Source organism: Halichoerus grypus, chromosome 15 (genome assembly GCF_964656455.1).
Source record: "Halichoerus grypus chromosome 15, mHalGry1.hap1.1, whole genome shotgun sequence".
Classification (NCBI taxonomy): domain Eukaryota; kingdom Metazoa; phylum Chordata; class Mammalia; order Carnivora; family Phocidae; genus Halichoerus; species Halichoerus grypus.
This window is the reverse complement of record NC_135726.1, coordinates 34,181,896-34,197,425: the sequence shown is the minus strand read 5'-3', so window position 1 is coordinate 34,197,425 and position 15,530 is coordinate 34,181,896. Positions and strand designations below refer to the sequence as shown.

At 36.6% G+C, this 15,530-nt stretch overlaps 2 protein-coding genes across 9 annotated transcripts in view; one reads left to right on the top strand and one right to left on the bottom strand.

Moving 5' to 3' along the window:
- The window catches only part of ABCC11 (ATP binding cassette subfamily C member 11), a 64,195-nt gene extending 63,901 nt beyond the window's left edge, over window positions 1-294 (bottom strand). For 4 of the 7 annotated variants that reach the window (XM_078062542.1, XM_078062543.1, XM_078062545.1 and 1 more), the window contains exon 1: window positions 34-294. The gene's annotated coding sequence lies outside the window, so the exon portion shown is untranslated. The remainder of the gene's footprint in view (window positions 1-33) is intronic. The other 3 variants (XM_078062544.1, XM_036124324.2, XM_078062547.1) reach the window with 1 other exon arrangement.
- The window catches only part of LONP2 (lon peptidase 2, peroxisomal), a 99,600-nt gene that overhangs the window by 2,583 nt on the left and 81,487 nt on the right, over window positions 1-15,530 (top strand). For both annotated transcript variants that reach the window (XM_078062548.1, XM_036124328.2), the window contains exons 2-4: window positions 5,607-5,841; window positions 9,885-10,016; window positions 11,220-11,342. In XM_078062548.1, the coding sequence (XP_077918674.1) occupies window positions 5,607-5,841; window positions 9,885-10,016; window positions 11,220-11,342 (490 nt within the window). The remainder of the gene's footprint in view (window positions 1-5,606; window positions 5,842-9,884; window positions 10,017-11,219; window positions 11,343-15,530) is intronic.

Here is a 15,530-nt window from a genome sequence, read left to right as displayed (position 1 = left end):
TTTCGATACATAAATCTGCCCTTCCTCAGTTACCTGCTTTTCCAAATGGTGGTGGTACCCAAAGGGAAGGCCAGGGGCTCTACTTCTGTCTTTTGTTTCCTTTAGACCATCCAGGTGACAATGCCTCAGTCTTGAAGGAGCAGCAGAAGTAATTTGTTCCCCTGTATTCCTTGTCACAAAAAGTAGCAAAGCCAGATGTTGAGTTCCCTGAACAGCACGCTCCCTTCTGCATGTTAGTTAGTGTGCAGGCATGTTACCTGACATGGGAGCCTTTTTAAAGGAGGAGCTTTGGATTATCCCTGCAGCATAGAACTTGGCTCTTATGCCACCTCAGGGCACCCTGCTTACCTAGACTTGAGTGACTCATTGTTTTTTTAGTGAAGATGGATAATAATTTAGTACTATGTAAACACTGTCCTTTCATGCATTTCAAGATGGTCATCCAGTCTTCTTCCAGCCTTACGTTCTTCAGGATACATGGCTTCATTTCCGCATAGTGTGGATTTCTCTGGCTTCTTCCTTCAAGATCCCAAATTAGTTTCATTGGCATTTGTCTGACAAGAAATGAATGCTTTATAGATAGCAGATGCCCAGTTTCATAATTTGGGTCAACTCTTTGTCCAGGCATTACTCCTATTTTTTTTTAATTTTATTTATTATGTTAGTCATCATACATTACATCATTAGTTTTTTTTTAAGATTTTTATTTATTTATTTGATAGAGACACAGCAAGAGAGGGAACACAAGCAGGGGGAGTGGGAGAGGGAGAAGCAGGCTTCCCGTGGAGCAGGGAGCCCGACGTGGGGCTCGATCCCAGGACCCCGAGATCATGACCTGAGCCGAAGGCAGACGCTTAATGACTGAGCCACCCAGGCGCCCCCTACATCATTAGTTTTTGATATAGTGTTCCATGATTCATTGTTTGCGTATAACACCCAGTGTTCATTCAATACATGCCCTCCTTAATACCCATCACTGGGCTAACCCATCCCCCCCACCCACCTCCACTCTAAAACCCTCAGTTTGTTTCTGAGAGTCCATAGTCTCTCATGGTTCATCTCTCCCTCCCGATTTTCCCCCCCTTCATTTTTCCCTTCCTACTATCTTCCTTTTTTTTTTTTTTTAATATAATGTATTATTTGTTTCAGAGGTATAGGTCTGTGATTCATCTCTTACACAATTCACAGCGCTCACAATAGCACATACCCTCCCCAGTGTCCATCACCGGGCCACCCCATCCCTCCCACTCCCCTCCACTCCAGCAACCCTCAGTTTGTTTCCTGAGATTAAGAGTCTCTTAAAGTTTGTCTCCCTCTCTGGTTTTGTCTTGTTTCATTTTTTCCTCCGTTCTCCTATGATCCTCTGTCTTGTTTCTCAAATTCCTCATATCAGTGAGATCATATGATACTTGTCTTTCTCTGACTGACTTATTCAGCTTAGCATAATACCCTCTAGTTCCATCCGTGTCGTTGCAAATGGCAAGATTTCTTTTTTTTGATGGCTGCATAATATTCCATTGTATATATATACCACATCTTTATCCATTCATCTGTTGATGGACATCTTGGCTCTTTCCATATTACTCCTATTTTTTTTTATTATTTTTTTATTGTTATGTTAATCCCCATACATTACATCATTAGTTTTAGATATAGTGTTCCATGATTCATTGTTTGTGCATAACACCCAGTGCTCCATGCAGAACGTGCCCTCCTCAATACCCATCACCAGGCTAACCCATCCTCCCACCCCCCTCCCCTCTAGAACCCTCAGTTTGTTTTTCGTATTACTCCTATTTTTATCCGTGAGCCTTCTTAGGCATTCAGGAAATATTACTAGTAGTACTAACATTTTAAAATTTAATCTTTTATGTTAGCAAGTATGTAATGGATAGCTCTACTTAGATTTTCCTAAATCTGCATTTACTCTTTTTAAGGAAAGTGTCTACAAGTGGCAATTCTTAAATTCAGAAATGAAGTTTTAATTTAAAAAAAAAATTTTTTTAAAGTAATCTCTGTGCCTGTCGTGGGGCTTCAACTCACCGCCCCAAGATCAAGAGTCGCATGCTCTATTGACTAAGCCAGCCAGGCACCCCCAGAAATGAAGTTTTAATAAAGGAGTGAAAAGCAAAAATCCTATAGCAACAGAAGCCTTGTCTGTTATAGACCTTGGAGCAATAGGCTCCTTGTTTCTAAGTTATTATTAATCATGATGATGAGTTTTGCCAAAAATCAACAAATAATTCAAAAAGATAAGTCGGGTGACACAAGAGAACACTAAAAAGATGTTTCAGTTGTTCTTTTCCAAAGATGTGTAACTTGATTCCAGAGTTTTGGTAGAAATGCTTCTCTTTGTTACGTGTAATTAAGATGTGAACAGTAGATTTTAAGTAATAGCTGTGCTTTCTAGTATCTCAGCTATTTAGAAGCTATGTGAGTAAGTATATTTCTTATGGGCACAAATTGATATTGTCTCTTGTGGTGGTTAAAGTAAAATTTGTCATAAAACCTAATTCAGGTCCCCTATTGCCTGCCTATGCAATATCTTTGTAATCATGGATAACTAGCCTGTTTACCCTTTTTGAATCTCAGTTACTACTTTATAATAAGGAAATGGTGCTACCTTCCTCACAGGAGTAAAAGGTAGTATACGATGAGATAATACTTACGAAAGCCTTTTGTAGGCTATGGAGCAATAAACCTATATGTTAGAGGTATTATTATTCCCCATATGGGTACTTTTAAATATAAATTTCAGGAGCGCCTGGGTGGCTCAGTCGTTAAGCGTCTGCCTTCGGCTCAGGTCATGATCCCAGGGTCCTGGGATCGAGTCCCACATCGGGCTCCCTGCTCAGCAGGAAGCCTGCTTCTCCCTCCCCCACTCCCCCTGCTTGTGTTCCCTCTCTTGCTGTGTCTCTCTCTGTCAAATAAATAAAATCTTTAAAAAAAAAAAAGTAAATTTCACAAATGGAGGTTGGGGGGAGGAGTGGGAAGGCCCCAGATTCTTTCAATATGTGCAGAACTAGTGTCATTACAGAAAAAGACTTGGAAGATTGAGGATTCCAAGAAAGATGGAGAGCTTTAAAGTAAAAAAAAAAAAAAAAAAAGCAAGTGGTTGGCATAGGCCAGTTTGGATATTTACCCAATATCCTCATCTTCCAAAACTGCCTTTTGTAGTAGTGCTGCTTTTAGATTTTCCCACGCCTACAATTGATAGTTCTCAAATATTTTTGGAACTCTTATATTATCTAAGTCAGTTTCCAAAGTACATAAGTCATACCCATTGTAATCAGACTTTGGATTAAAACAATATTTTACAACTCTGAAAATAGATCCCAGTTAGGAGTTTCAAAAATTCTTTGAACTGTAAAATACACAGTATTTAAGGTGTAGATTTACAGAGCTGCTACCCAAAGGGAAAGAACACCTCTCATTTACTGTATACATTTGGGTCTGTTGCAAAATCAGAATGTTGCCTTATGGTCATGCCTAATAAAGCAAGTATCAATAGAAAAACTGGAATATTTAGAAAGATGACTAACTTGATACGTGAATACGAATCAAGTAAGCCTGTTATGTATCATAGTTAGTAGGAAAGTATTAGATTAATGGTATATTTTGTTTACTTACTATCTATATTTATATGTATAACCTAGAGCCCAATATACAATAGAACTTGGCTAAAATAACATTAAACATAGTCCTTTTTCACAGAGCTTTTTACCCGAAATGTCTTTCATCAGATACTCTTTCTAGCCATCTATCATTTCACAAATCATGTTTTTCTTTAAAAAGGTTACATTCTAGTCAACTATAAGTGATTTAAAGTAAGACCCAATTAACAAATGTAAAACCTTTATATATTTATCTCATTAGGAGGTGAGGCGTAATATAAATCCAACTTAATCTCTTGTCAATTTGGAACATCTTCCTTTCACAGTTAACACAGTATTTTACTTGCTTTGTAAGAAAACTCATTTTTAGTCTCACCTTTAATGAATGACGTAGCTCAAATAATAAAATTTATCTCCTAATCTAGAGGTTTGGACTTGCCTCATCTCTCTCTCTGTTTCCCCTTGGTTCCAGTTTGCAAACCCCTTAGGCCAGGGATCCCGTTTGTCATCTGTTGATGAAGGTCTCGATCATTGCAAAGCGTAAGGCTGCTTGTAGACAGATCTGCATTGTGCAAGCATTGATGGGCATCATCTGAGGGTAATTGTAGTCTTGGTCTCTAATCAGTTCAGCTATTGCTAACTTTCTCAGGCAATCCGAGTTGGTTTACAGGAAATGGGAGATATAGCCTACTACCACTAATGACTGAAGAAAAGCAGCCACAACACAAATACCTTAAAATAATAGAGAATTGTAAAATCATTTCAGTTTTTAAAGTGTATCATGTTTTTTCTCCCCACCAAATTATCTTCCTGATTCTTTGGTTTTAGTTATTGTTTAAATCAGTTTTTATCCCCTGTACATGTGATACGACTGAAAAGGTGGTAAGGAAAGATGGACATAGCTCAAAATTAACTGAATGGCAGAGGAAAGCCAAAGATTCCGCATAATCTACGGAATGAATATAAGGAAATAGTCGAGCCTTGACTGCATATAGAAGTAAGCAAATTCCCTGACATATTCAAATTCTATATTCATGTGTGATTCAGTATGTTTGAGATGGGCAAGTGTGATTTTCCAGGAGTACCATTTCCCCAGGGTGTTGAGAGTTCTAGTTGCCTTAATTCCAGTTTCTTCTCTGAAATGACAGCCCTTCCTGTGGCTGAAGGGAGAAGATACAATTTTAGTTTGAGATCTAGATGTGTTTTCTGAATGTGGCTCTTGCTATTTTGTATAATTTTGGCTAGTTTGGATGAGACTTCCTTTCTGTGAATTAAGTTTATATGTAACTTAGTCAGAATTGTATGTTCTGATAAGGAGCTAAGACTGAAATAAAACAACTTTTTTAGTTAGTATTAGGTGGGGCGTTTACCACTTAGGACAGAACTAAGTTTATACCTTCAGTCATGACAGTGTGTAGACAGTGTGTAAATATCAGAGGCTTCTGATATTTAGTCCCCGCATTTAGAAATTTCGTATTCACGGACATAGATACTAACTCTCAGATATGATGACAGTTTGTGAGAAGGCAGATATGTGGAAGTTTTGGGGATTGACTGTGTGAAAAACCTGGCTTGATGTTGGTAGCAAAACTGGTCATTGGGACAGAGATTTCTTAGATTGGTTTAACATTAATGCTGTTTATATTTCCATCTGTTTAAAATGCTAATATTTGTTCTAGCATAATATTGCCTCATTCCTAGCAAAATGAATTTAAGCTATGTAATTGTCAAGTACTTCTACGTTTTTATTTTTAGGTATTTCTACCTAATCTTAAAGGAGATAATAATTAGAATGAGATGGCCTGCTTTGCCCCCTTGCTGGTGGTGGTGACTTCACAGACCATTGCTAGATGCTAAATTAGAGAAATCATTTCCACTTTAGATGTTATTTGTTTTTTAAAGAATTCCTCAGAAAAGGCAACACCTTTTGAGGCACGTTTCTGTTCTACCACACTGAACATTTCTAACACTGATGTTTTGTGTGTTTTTCAGGATTGGAACGGCTGCCCTGGCGGTTCAGGTTGTAGGCAGTAACTGGCCCAAGCCTCACTATACTTTGCTGATTACAGGCCTGTGCCGTTTCCAGATTGTACAGGTCTTAAAAGAGAAGCCATATCCCGTTGCTGAAGTGGAACAGTTGGACCGGCTTGAGGAATTTCCCAACACCTGTAAAACTAGGGAGGAGCTAGGAGAACTATCAGAACAGTTTTACAAATATGCAGTACAAGTGAGTTGCTTTTATTTTTTTCCTTAAAACCCCATTTTCTTCAGTTCCTTTGCTGCCCTAAGATATGATGAATCTGTTGAGTGGTGAAGTTTTAAGGCAGCATATGTTTAAATGACTTAGTAATATATTGATTTCACTTTGCTTTTGTTTAAGATTGTACCTAAGTCATTCTAGGAAAAATGAGCCAGCTCTTTCTAAAATTTTTCCAAAGAGTCTCTCTAGAGCTTTCCTTATAACTTCCAGTGTCTCCAAACCAGACAGTTATTAAACCTAAATAATGTTAAAAATTAAAATATTGCACAAAAGCTATATGGCACAAGAATCATCTAGGTAGCAAATTATATAAGTTATGTTGTTTCAGAAGTCAAGGTCACATTGAGACTGGCAGTAACTTTGAAAGGTTAGGTCTATGGTAGACTGATTTCAAAGATGATGAAAGCCTTGATTAAAGCCTAGAATGCTGGGAGGGAAGCACATGTGAGGCATGCATTAAATATTGGACTTTTTAATTCTAGGTTTGAGTTTTTTTAACTCTAGATTGACTAGAAAGCTCCTCCCTTCACCCCATTTTGTTTGAAACCTTATTGAAATACACTGTAAAATGTAGTCTCCTACTTTCTGTTGATGCAGTCCAGTGACTGACTAGGTCTGTGAGGATCAGGCAGTGTCTGAAGGTCTCGATCATTGCAAAGCGTAAGGCGAGTGTTCACAGCCTGTGGTGTCTGTACCTGATGCAGCGTTCGAAGCAACACACTTCTGGTGTAAACAATAGGAAAATAGAAAACTTAGAGCTCTAACTTCTGTGGGGACTAAAAGGAAGAACCTACTCTGAGCAGAGACACTTCATTTTGAGAACTGGAAGAAGAAGAAGGAGGTAGAGGGAGAATCCGAATTTTCTCTTTTTCCTGGGTAATACTACTCCCTGGGTCTTTGTTCTTCTATTGGACACAGCTTCATAGAGATTGCACTTTGCTTTTTAACTTCTCCCCACTTTGAATCAAAAGAGAAATTTTAAACATGTGAAGAATTGTAATGACATGAAAGGAATCTTTAGAGCGAAACATCTCCATAATTTCACTGCTATCATGCATTTAGTTTAACTTTTGCCTTGTCTTCTGATCTTGGTCCAGTTAAGTCTTAGTTTTATTTTCCTGGTCATGTCTACTTTTCATATTAAGTATTTTTATAAATTTCATTGAGTTGAGATATCATAATTTTATCTTTCTTCTTTTTAGACATTGAGGTTGTTTCCAGTTAATACTTTTCTTTCATTTCCTTCTGTATTTCCTTACGTAGCCCTCATCAGTCGACTTCTTCAGTAGCTTCCTGACTAATCCTTTTCTGGTTTCTTTTCTCTCTGACTCATCCTGTTCACTGAGCCTTTCTAAGGAAGTTTTGGGCCTGCCTCTCCCCTGAGAAAAAGACTTTAATGGTGATAGGATAAAGTTAAACTTTCTTAGAATAACATTAAGGCCCTTCCCAACTCTATTTAATCCATTTATACCCATCATTTTAGTCACGTTGTCCGTCAGAGAGCTTCACATCATGTTGTTTCATGTCCCTGTGATTTTGTCCCTCCTGTTCTCTCTGCTGGGAGTGTTCTTCCTTCTCTCAGTTTTCAGACTGATGCTTTCCCAGCTCCTGTTGGCTCTTATTTTTTTTCATCATCAATATTTATTGAGCATTTACAGTGTATTAGGCACAATAGAACATACAGAAAACATTGTCCCTGCTCTTGAGGAGTTTACATTCTAAAAGAAAAAAAAATACACCTTTTATTTATTTTTTAAAATTTTTTGTTGTTATGTTAATCACCATACATTACATCATTAGTTTTTTTTTTTTTTTTTTAAAGATTTTATTTATTTATTTGACAGAGAGACAGCGAGAGAGGGAACACAAGCAGGGGGAGTGGGAGAGGGAGAAGCAGGCTTCCCGCGGAGCAGGGAGCCTGATGCGGGGCTCGATCCCAGGACCCTGGGATCATGAACTGAGCCGAAGGCAGACGCTTAACGACTGAGCCACCCAGGCGCCCCAGCTACATCATTAGTTTTTGATGTAGTGTTCCATGATTCATTGTTTGTGCATAACACCCAGTGCTCCATGCAGAATGTGCCCTCTTTAATACCCATTACCAGGCTAACCCATCCTCCCACCTCCCTCCCCTCTAGAATCCTCAGTTAGTTTTTCAGAGTCCATCGTCTCTCATGGTTTGTCAATACACCTCTTTTAAAATGGTATTTTTGTTTGGTGTTTTCTGCAAGGTACTGAGGAAATAGTCTGGGGGTGAGCTTTGGGTATCACTTAGCCCCATCATTATTTAAAGAGGGGAAGAGGAAGGATTTTAAAGGCAGACAATGACAGACCATTCAGGATAGGTAGGGCTTACAAGGAGATAAACACAATCTCATCAACTAAGGAGAGATTTGCTGCAGTAGATGGGATGAGGGAAATAGTGGGATGCAAGCAAAGGAAGCAAGGTATCCTTAGACATTGAGTGGAGCCAGAAAGATCATGTGGCCTTTTTTCCAAGTACACTGCCACCAAGTAGGAATGGTTGGTGACAAGACAGTAGGCTAAAAAAGGTAATCCTGTGCTCCTTTTCCTGTGCTTCCACAGTCCTTTATGTATCCCTTTTAATATGATGCTTATCACATTGTATTGAAATTTACCTTATAGGTCTGTTTCCTCTACCAAACTTGAATTCATCCCTGCTTTAGCCATCCCCTACTGAGCAGTATGTTTTGTCTGTCAAGTAGTTTGTGCTCAGTAAGTGCTTGGAGAACAAGTTTTAACTGTTTTATTTTCTTAGGATGAATTCTTTGGAGAAAGAGTCTCTAAATTTTATTATCTACTTCTCCTACCTGAATAGCTTCATCATGACTGCGCTTTCATTCCCTTGACTCTAGGCAGGCAATGGATAGGTTCCTAAATTACAGTGCCTTCAGAGAGGCTTGATTAGTACTGGCATCAGAAATCTTTTTAGAGTGACTAAATGAGGCACGTCATTTGTGAATTAGTCAGTATGGGCTAAGCTTTGCTGTTTTAAGTACTCCCAGAATCTCAGCATACATTTCTCATTCATGCTTTATACCTAAAACTAGAGAGTGTGCTGATCTACCTGTTAGAGTCACTTAGGGACAAGAAGATTAGAGATTCATCTCAAAACATGTATTCATTATTGCTGAGGCTGGAAAAGGAAATGTGGCAAATCTCAATGGTTTTTAATGCTTCTGCCCAGAAGGAACTGTCACTTCCCCTCGTGTTTCATGGATCAAGGCAAGAATCATAGCCCCATTTGTATTCAGAGGAGGTGAGAAAGAGCAGTCCTGCCATGTGCCCAGAAGAAGAGGAGAACTTTTGTCAACAACCCCAGTGATTATCATAGTTACTGAAAGCTTGCTTTGAACTTAATGTGTCTTAACTCCAAGATGTATCCTGGTTGTTTTTATAAAAATCATTCACAGTCAGTGCTCAGATTCTCATTAATCCAAATGTTTTACTAAAAAACAGTATTTCAACTACTCATTGGTTAGCATAATAGCATCGACTCTATTGGTAATTACACTGTGATTATGTAAGAGAATACCTTTGTTCTTAAGAACAAGGGTCATGAAATCTGCCACTTACTCTAAAATGTTCAGCAATAACTGTGTGGGTGTGTGTGCGCACACATGCTTAGAAGAACCACATGTGGCAGAATGTTAATAATTGGTGAATTTAGGGGAAGGATAGGAGTTTATTGTACTATTGCAACTTTTCCATAAATTTTAATTTTTTTCAAAATAAAATCATAAATTTACAGAGCCTTTTAAACATTCATATTATCCACATTTGAGCCACTTTTGCCTTTCAATTCTGATTGATATTTTGAATGTATTTCTATTTTCTTCTGAGACATGTAAAATGCCTGGACTATAGTAATCAGTGATCTTTCAGAAACAAAGACTCTGAGGCCCAAACATTAAACCTATATAGCAGTCTGTTTTTTGAATTCACAAATAGTGCCAGATTTCATTAAAAAGACTTCTTTATCCTTGCAGTTGGTTGAAATGTTAGATATGTCTGTCCCTGCAGTTGCTAAATTGAGACGCCTTTTAGATAGTCTTCCAAGAGAAGCTTTACCAGACATTCTGACTTCAATTATCCGAACAAGCAACAAAGAGAAGCTCCAGGTACAGTATTCCCTTCTTAAATACTGAGTTGTTTTGTCAGTTTTTATTCAAAATAATAAATTTTGACCTTCAGTAAGAGATACTAGAGATGCATAAAAGTAGTTAAAATGCTCTTATGCTGAAATTGACTATTAGAAGTGATTGCTTTACGTTTTTGTATGTTCAGGCAGCTCTTTTATTCACATTATCAGTACTAGTAGTTTGTCAATTTATGGAAAAAGTTAAAGTGGGGAATAATTTTAAAAAATGGTAAGTATTTAACTTAAAAAATAAATATATTTTGTCTGTTTTTTAAACATGTGGAGCTGTGACCTTTTCTTTGTGTATGGCCTGCTTTATTAGAATTCTTCATGATGTTTCTTACATAAAGCATACCTATGATGCATTATCTATGATTTTCAGTTTCTATTTCTGTAAAGTGAAATGAGTTGTAAAGACACTGAAAGATGCAGAATCTTAGATTTGCATGTTTTTTCCCAAACTGTAAGTTTTCTTACATACTAATTTTTATAGTGTTTTTAAGCAGTCTGCTTTATTGAATCTTCCTAGAACATGTAAGTTAGTTTTCATTGAAACCTTCATTTTATCAGTTTATTTAATACTTTTATTACAGTTCTGTCTTAGCAACTGTGTAGCAAATCTAACAAATTATAATAGCAAATGCACATAACAGAAAGGTGTATAAACACCTTACTCTAAACACAAGAATGCAGCTCAACTGGTAGGCGCAGAAGAGTGCAGGAGTACCAGAGGGTAAGCTGGCTGTGGGCATCAGCAGGGATGTTTGAGAGAATGGAGAGCATTAGTTACTCTGATAACTAGTGGTGGTTGGTTAAAAGTGCTCCTACTCTTTCATGAACGTAAAAATTTAATATTTTGAACCTAGAATTTGTTTAGTCCTAATATGTAGACACATTCTGTGTTTTAAGAGAATAATTCACAGAAAGAGTTGACATTAAATGTGTGTTTTGTTCTTGCTGTTGGAACAATACACATGGCTTCATTTTTAAATGAGAAGTCAAGATGCTTTTTTTCTTTTTTAGTATTCTAGTGATTTAATATAGTTAATCTGGTTGTATTGGCCATAACATAGCTGTAATATTTATGTCTTTTTTACTTAACAATTTAAGTCGTGACCTGACTGCCTTGTTTTGGGAGCATATGTTTCTGAGAGAGTCTACTAACCGACTCATGTTCCCTTAGATTTTAGATGCGGTGAGTCTAGAGGAACGGTTCAAGATGACCATACCGCTACTCGTCAGACAAATTGAAGGCCTGAAATTGCTTCAGAAAACCAGAAAACACAAGCAAGATGATGATAAGCGGGTAAATATTTCTTTCAATCTACTACTTTACGTTTCCAGTTGTTTTTATGTGATGTGAGATTCAGTTTTTTTGAAGTAAAAAAAATTGGGGGAATGAAGAAAGGAACAAAACAAAAACTTCATTGTCTCTTACCACTCAAGTTACTGATAAAATTCTGAATTCAGTATGTTTTTCTAGTCCTTTTCCATTTCTGGGTCTTTCTTTTTTTAAAAACATGGTAATATTTTCTTACTTTTTGTTCTTGGTGATTTTTGGTTCATCATCAAAAGGGATAATATACTAAGCCATTTCTCTTTTGCCAGACACTGTGTGTTGTTTTCCATGTTTTCTATATTTTAAAAATTAACAACTGTGATGAGTGTCTTTGAAAATAATTTAAGGGGATGGTTGTATATCTCATGTTTCCTTTTTTTTTTTTTAAGTTTTTATTTAAATTCCATTTAGTTAATGTACAGTGTAATATTAGTTTCAGGTGTACAATATAGTGATTCAACACTTCCACACATCACCCAGTGCTCATCACAACAGGTGCACTCACTCCTTAATCCCCATCACCTATTTCATCCATCCCCCCGACCTGGTAACCATCAGTTTGTTCTCTGTAGTTAAGAGTCTGTTTCTTGGTTTTCCTCTCTTTTTTTTTTTCCCCATTGCTCAGTTATTTTTTTTCCTAAATCCCACATATGAGTGAAATCACATGGTATTCGTCTTTCTCTGGCTGACTTATTTTGCTTAGCATTATTCTCTCTAGCTCCATCCATGTCATTGCCACTGGCAAGATTTCATCCTTTTTTTATAGCTGAGTAATATTCCAGTGTGTGTGTGTGTGTGTGTGTGTGTGTGTATACACACACCACAACTTCTTTATCCATTGATCAATCAATGGACACTTGGGCTGTTTCCATAATTCAGCTGTTGTTAATTAATGCTGCTGTAAACATCAGAGTGCATGTATTCCTTTGAATTAATATTCTTGTATTCTTTGGGCAAATACCCAGTAGTAGTGCAATTGCTAGATCATAGGGTAGTTCTATTTTTAACTTTTTGCACGACCTCCATACTGTTTTCCATAGTGGCTGCGCCAGTTTGCATTCCCACCAATAGTGCATGAAGGTTCCTTTTTCTCTACATCCTCACCAATACTTGTTGTTTCTTGAGTTTTTTATTCTAACAGGTGTGAGGTGATATCTCATTATAGTTTTGATTTGCATTTCCCTGATGATCAGTGAAGTTGAGCACCTTTCCGTGTTTCTGTTGGCTATCTGTTACGTCTTCTGTGGAAAAATGTCGACTCATGTCTTCTCATGTTTTAATTGGATTGTTTTTTGGGTGTTGAGTTTTCTAAGTTCTTTATGTATTTCAAATACTAACCATTTATCAGATTTATCGTTTGCAAATATTTTCTCCCATTCCATAGGTTGCCTTTTAGTTTTGTTAACTGTTTCCTTCATTGTGCAGAAGATTTTTATCTCGAAGTAGTCCCAATAGTTTATTGTTGCTTTTGTTTACCTTGCCTCAGGAGCCATATCTAAGAAGAAGTTGCTACAGCCGATTTCAGAGAGGTTACTGCCAATGTTCTCTTCTAGGATTTTTATGGTTCAGGTCTCACATTTAGGTCTTTAATCCATTTTGAATTTATTTTTGTATGTGGTATAAGAAAGTAGTCCAGTTCCATTCTTTTGCATGTTACTGTCTGGTTTTCTCAATACCATTTGTTGAAGAGATGGTCTTTTTCCTATTAGCTATTCTTTCCTGCTTTTTCGAAGATTAATTGACCATATTGTTGTGGGTTCATTTCTGGGTTTTCTGTTCTGTTCCATTGATCTATGTGTCTATTTTTGTGCCAGTACCATACTGATTTGATCATTACAGCTTTGTAATATAACTTGAAGTCCCAAATTGTGATGCCTCCAGCTTTGCTTTACTTTTTCAAGGTTACTTTGGCTATTCTGGGTCATTTGTGGTTCCATACAAATTTAAGATGGTTTGTTCTAGCTCGGTGAAGAAAAATGCTGTTGGTATTTTGATAGGAATTGCATTAAATGTGTAGATTGCTTTGGGTGGTATAGGTATTTTAACAATATTTGTTCTTCCAATCCATGAGAATGGAATGTCTTTCCATTTCTTCGTGTCATCTTCAGTTCCTTTCATCAGTGTTTTATAGTTTTCAGAGTACAGGTCTTTCACCTCTTTGGTTAAGTTTATTCCTATGTATCTTACAGTTTTTGGTATAGTTGTAAATAGAATTGACTCCTTAATTTCTCTTCCTAATGATTCCTTAATTTCTCTTTCTGCTGCTTCATTATTGGTGTGTAGAAATGCAACAGATTACATTGATTTTGTTTGTACTGTACATTGTTTCATTATTGGTGTGTAGAAATGCAACAGATTACTGTACATTGGTTTTGTTCTCTGTGACTTTACTGAATTCATTTTTCAGTTCTAGCAGTTTTCATGGTGGAGTCTTTTGCCTTTTCTATATACAGTATCATGTCATCTGCAGATAATGAAAATTTTACTTCTTCCTTGCCAATTATTTTTTATTTCTTTTTGTTGTCTGACTGCTGTGGCTAGGACTTATGTTGAGTAAAAGTGGTGAGAGTGAACATCCTGTCTTGTTCCTGACCCTAGAGGAAAAGTTCTGTTTTTCCCCATTGAGGATGATGTTAGCTGTGGGTTTTTCATATATGGACTTGATTATGTTGAGGTATGGTCCTTCTAAACGTACTGTGTTGAAGGTTTTTATCATGAGTGGTTGTTGTACTTTGACAAATGCTTTTTCTGCATCTATTGAAATGTCGTCTGTTTTTTTAATGTATTAAGAACATACTACAAAATTGGACTTTGTCACTGTGCTGTGCCATAATTTAGCTGACTTTTTTGTTTTTAACTATAAAAATTTTTATTTTCATTTAGTTCAACTGTGCTAGTCTTTTTCTATCTCCTAAGCTTAGAGTCCTCTATCCTCCAGTGATATGCACTTTCAGTTTACCTTTAGCCGATTTTTAAAAAGTATTTAATTCTTTAACCCACATGTAATTTATTTTGCCCTAAAGTGAAGAGAGCAGTTGTATTTTGTCCCAAATAGCTTTTTATTTAATTCAACACTTGTGAATAGTTCTTCACTTCCCCATTGATTTGCGATACCTTCATTATCATATATTACATTTATATGGGGTCTGTCTGAAGTCTCCCTTGAGCTATCAGTTTTACTGTTGTTATGTGTGGGCAGAGTTAAGGTCAGGAAAATATATTTGATGTGGGCAAGAGTGTAAATGGCAGGTCTCTGAAGGCTATTGGAAAGTAAGTGAAAGGTTGAGAATAATGTTAGAGACTTAATGGTCATCAACATAGAAGTGTTTCTTCGTCAAAGAGAATACATTGTAGAGAGAGAAGAGCAAGGTAAAGGATTCCTTACCAGTGGGACTAAGGAAGGAGCATCAAAGTAGGCTGGAGGAGAATGACGACAGAGATAGGAGTAGCCTGTCTGGTGTTTCTACTTCAGGACATCATGCTGTTTCAAACAAACAGCAGAAATCTGAATTACTTCTGATTTGAGATCAGGTCATTAATTTAGTTATCCATTTTTTGCAGAAAGACAAAGCAAGGCACACTCCGTGTTGGGAGGCACAGAAACTGCAGCTTATTATCAGTAAATATTACCACTGCTTAAATAGAAAAATGTTCAAAATCATTCCAGAAAGTGATCAAACAGGCGACAGCTATGAAAATGTAGGAATCAGAGGATAATATTTAGAGTTAAGCCTAGAACTTTCTCTGCCTATTACTTAAGAGTTGAGAAGTCTAGTAGCTGGGAGAAAAAGATTGCATAAAAATATACTTAATGTCTCAATGATGAAATAATTGATGTGCTTTTAAAACTCATCTAAAATTTTTTTTATTTTCAGTTTTTCATATTTCAGAATATTAATTTTATCTGCTAATGAGTTATGTAGAATAAAAGTATAGAATTTAATATTTCTGTTTTTATAAAATTGCTTTTTTATTTACTGCCTTATGTTTTTAACTTTTTATATTTGAATGTATTAAATAGATAATAATAATACTTTAAAAAATAAATTCCCATGCTTTTAAATGAAATACCAGTGTATCATTTTGCTCCAGTGATTGGCTGGTGTTGATTCATGATATTATTGAGTTGAGAATTTCAAAAGAACGCTCTGGAAG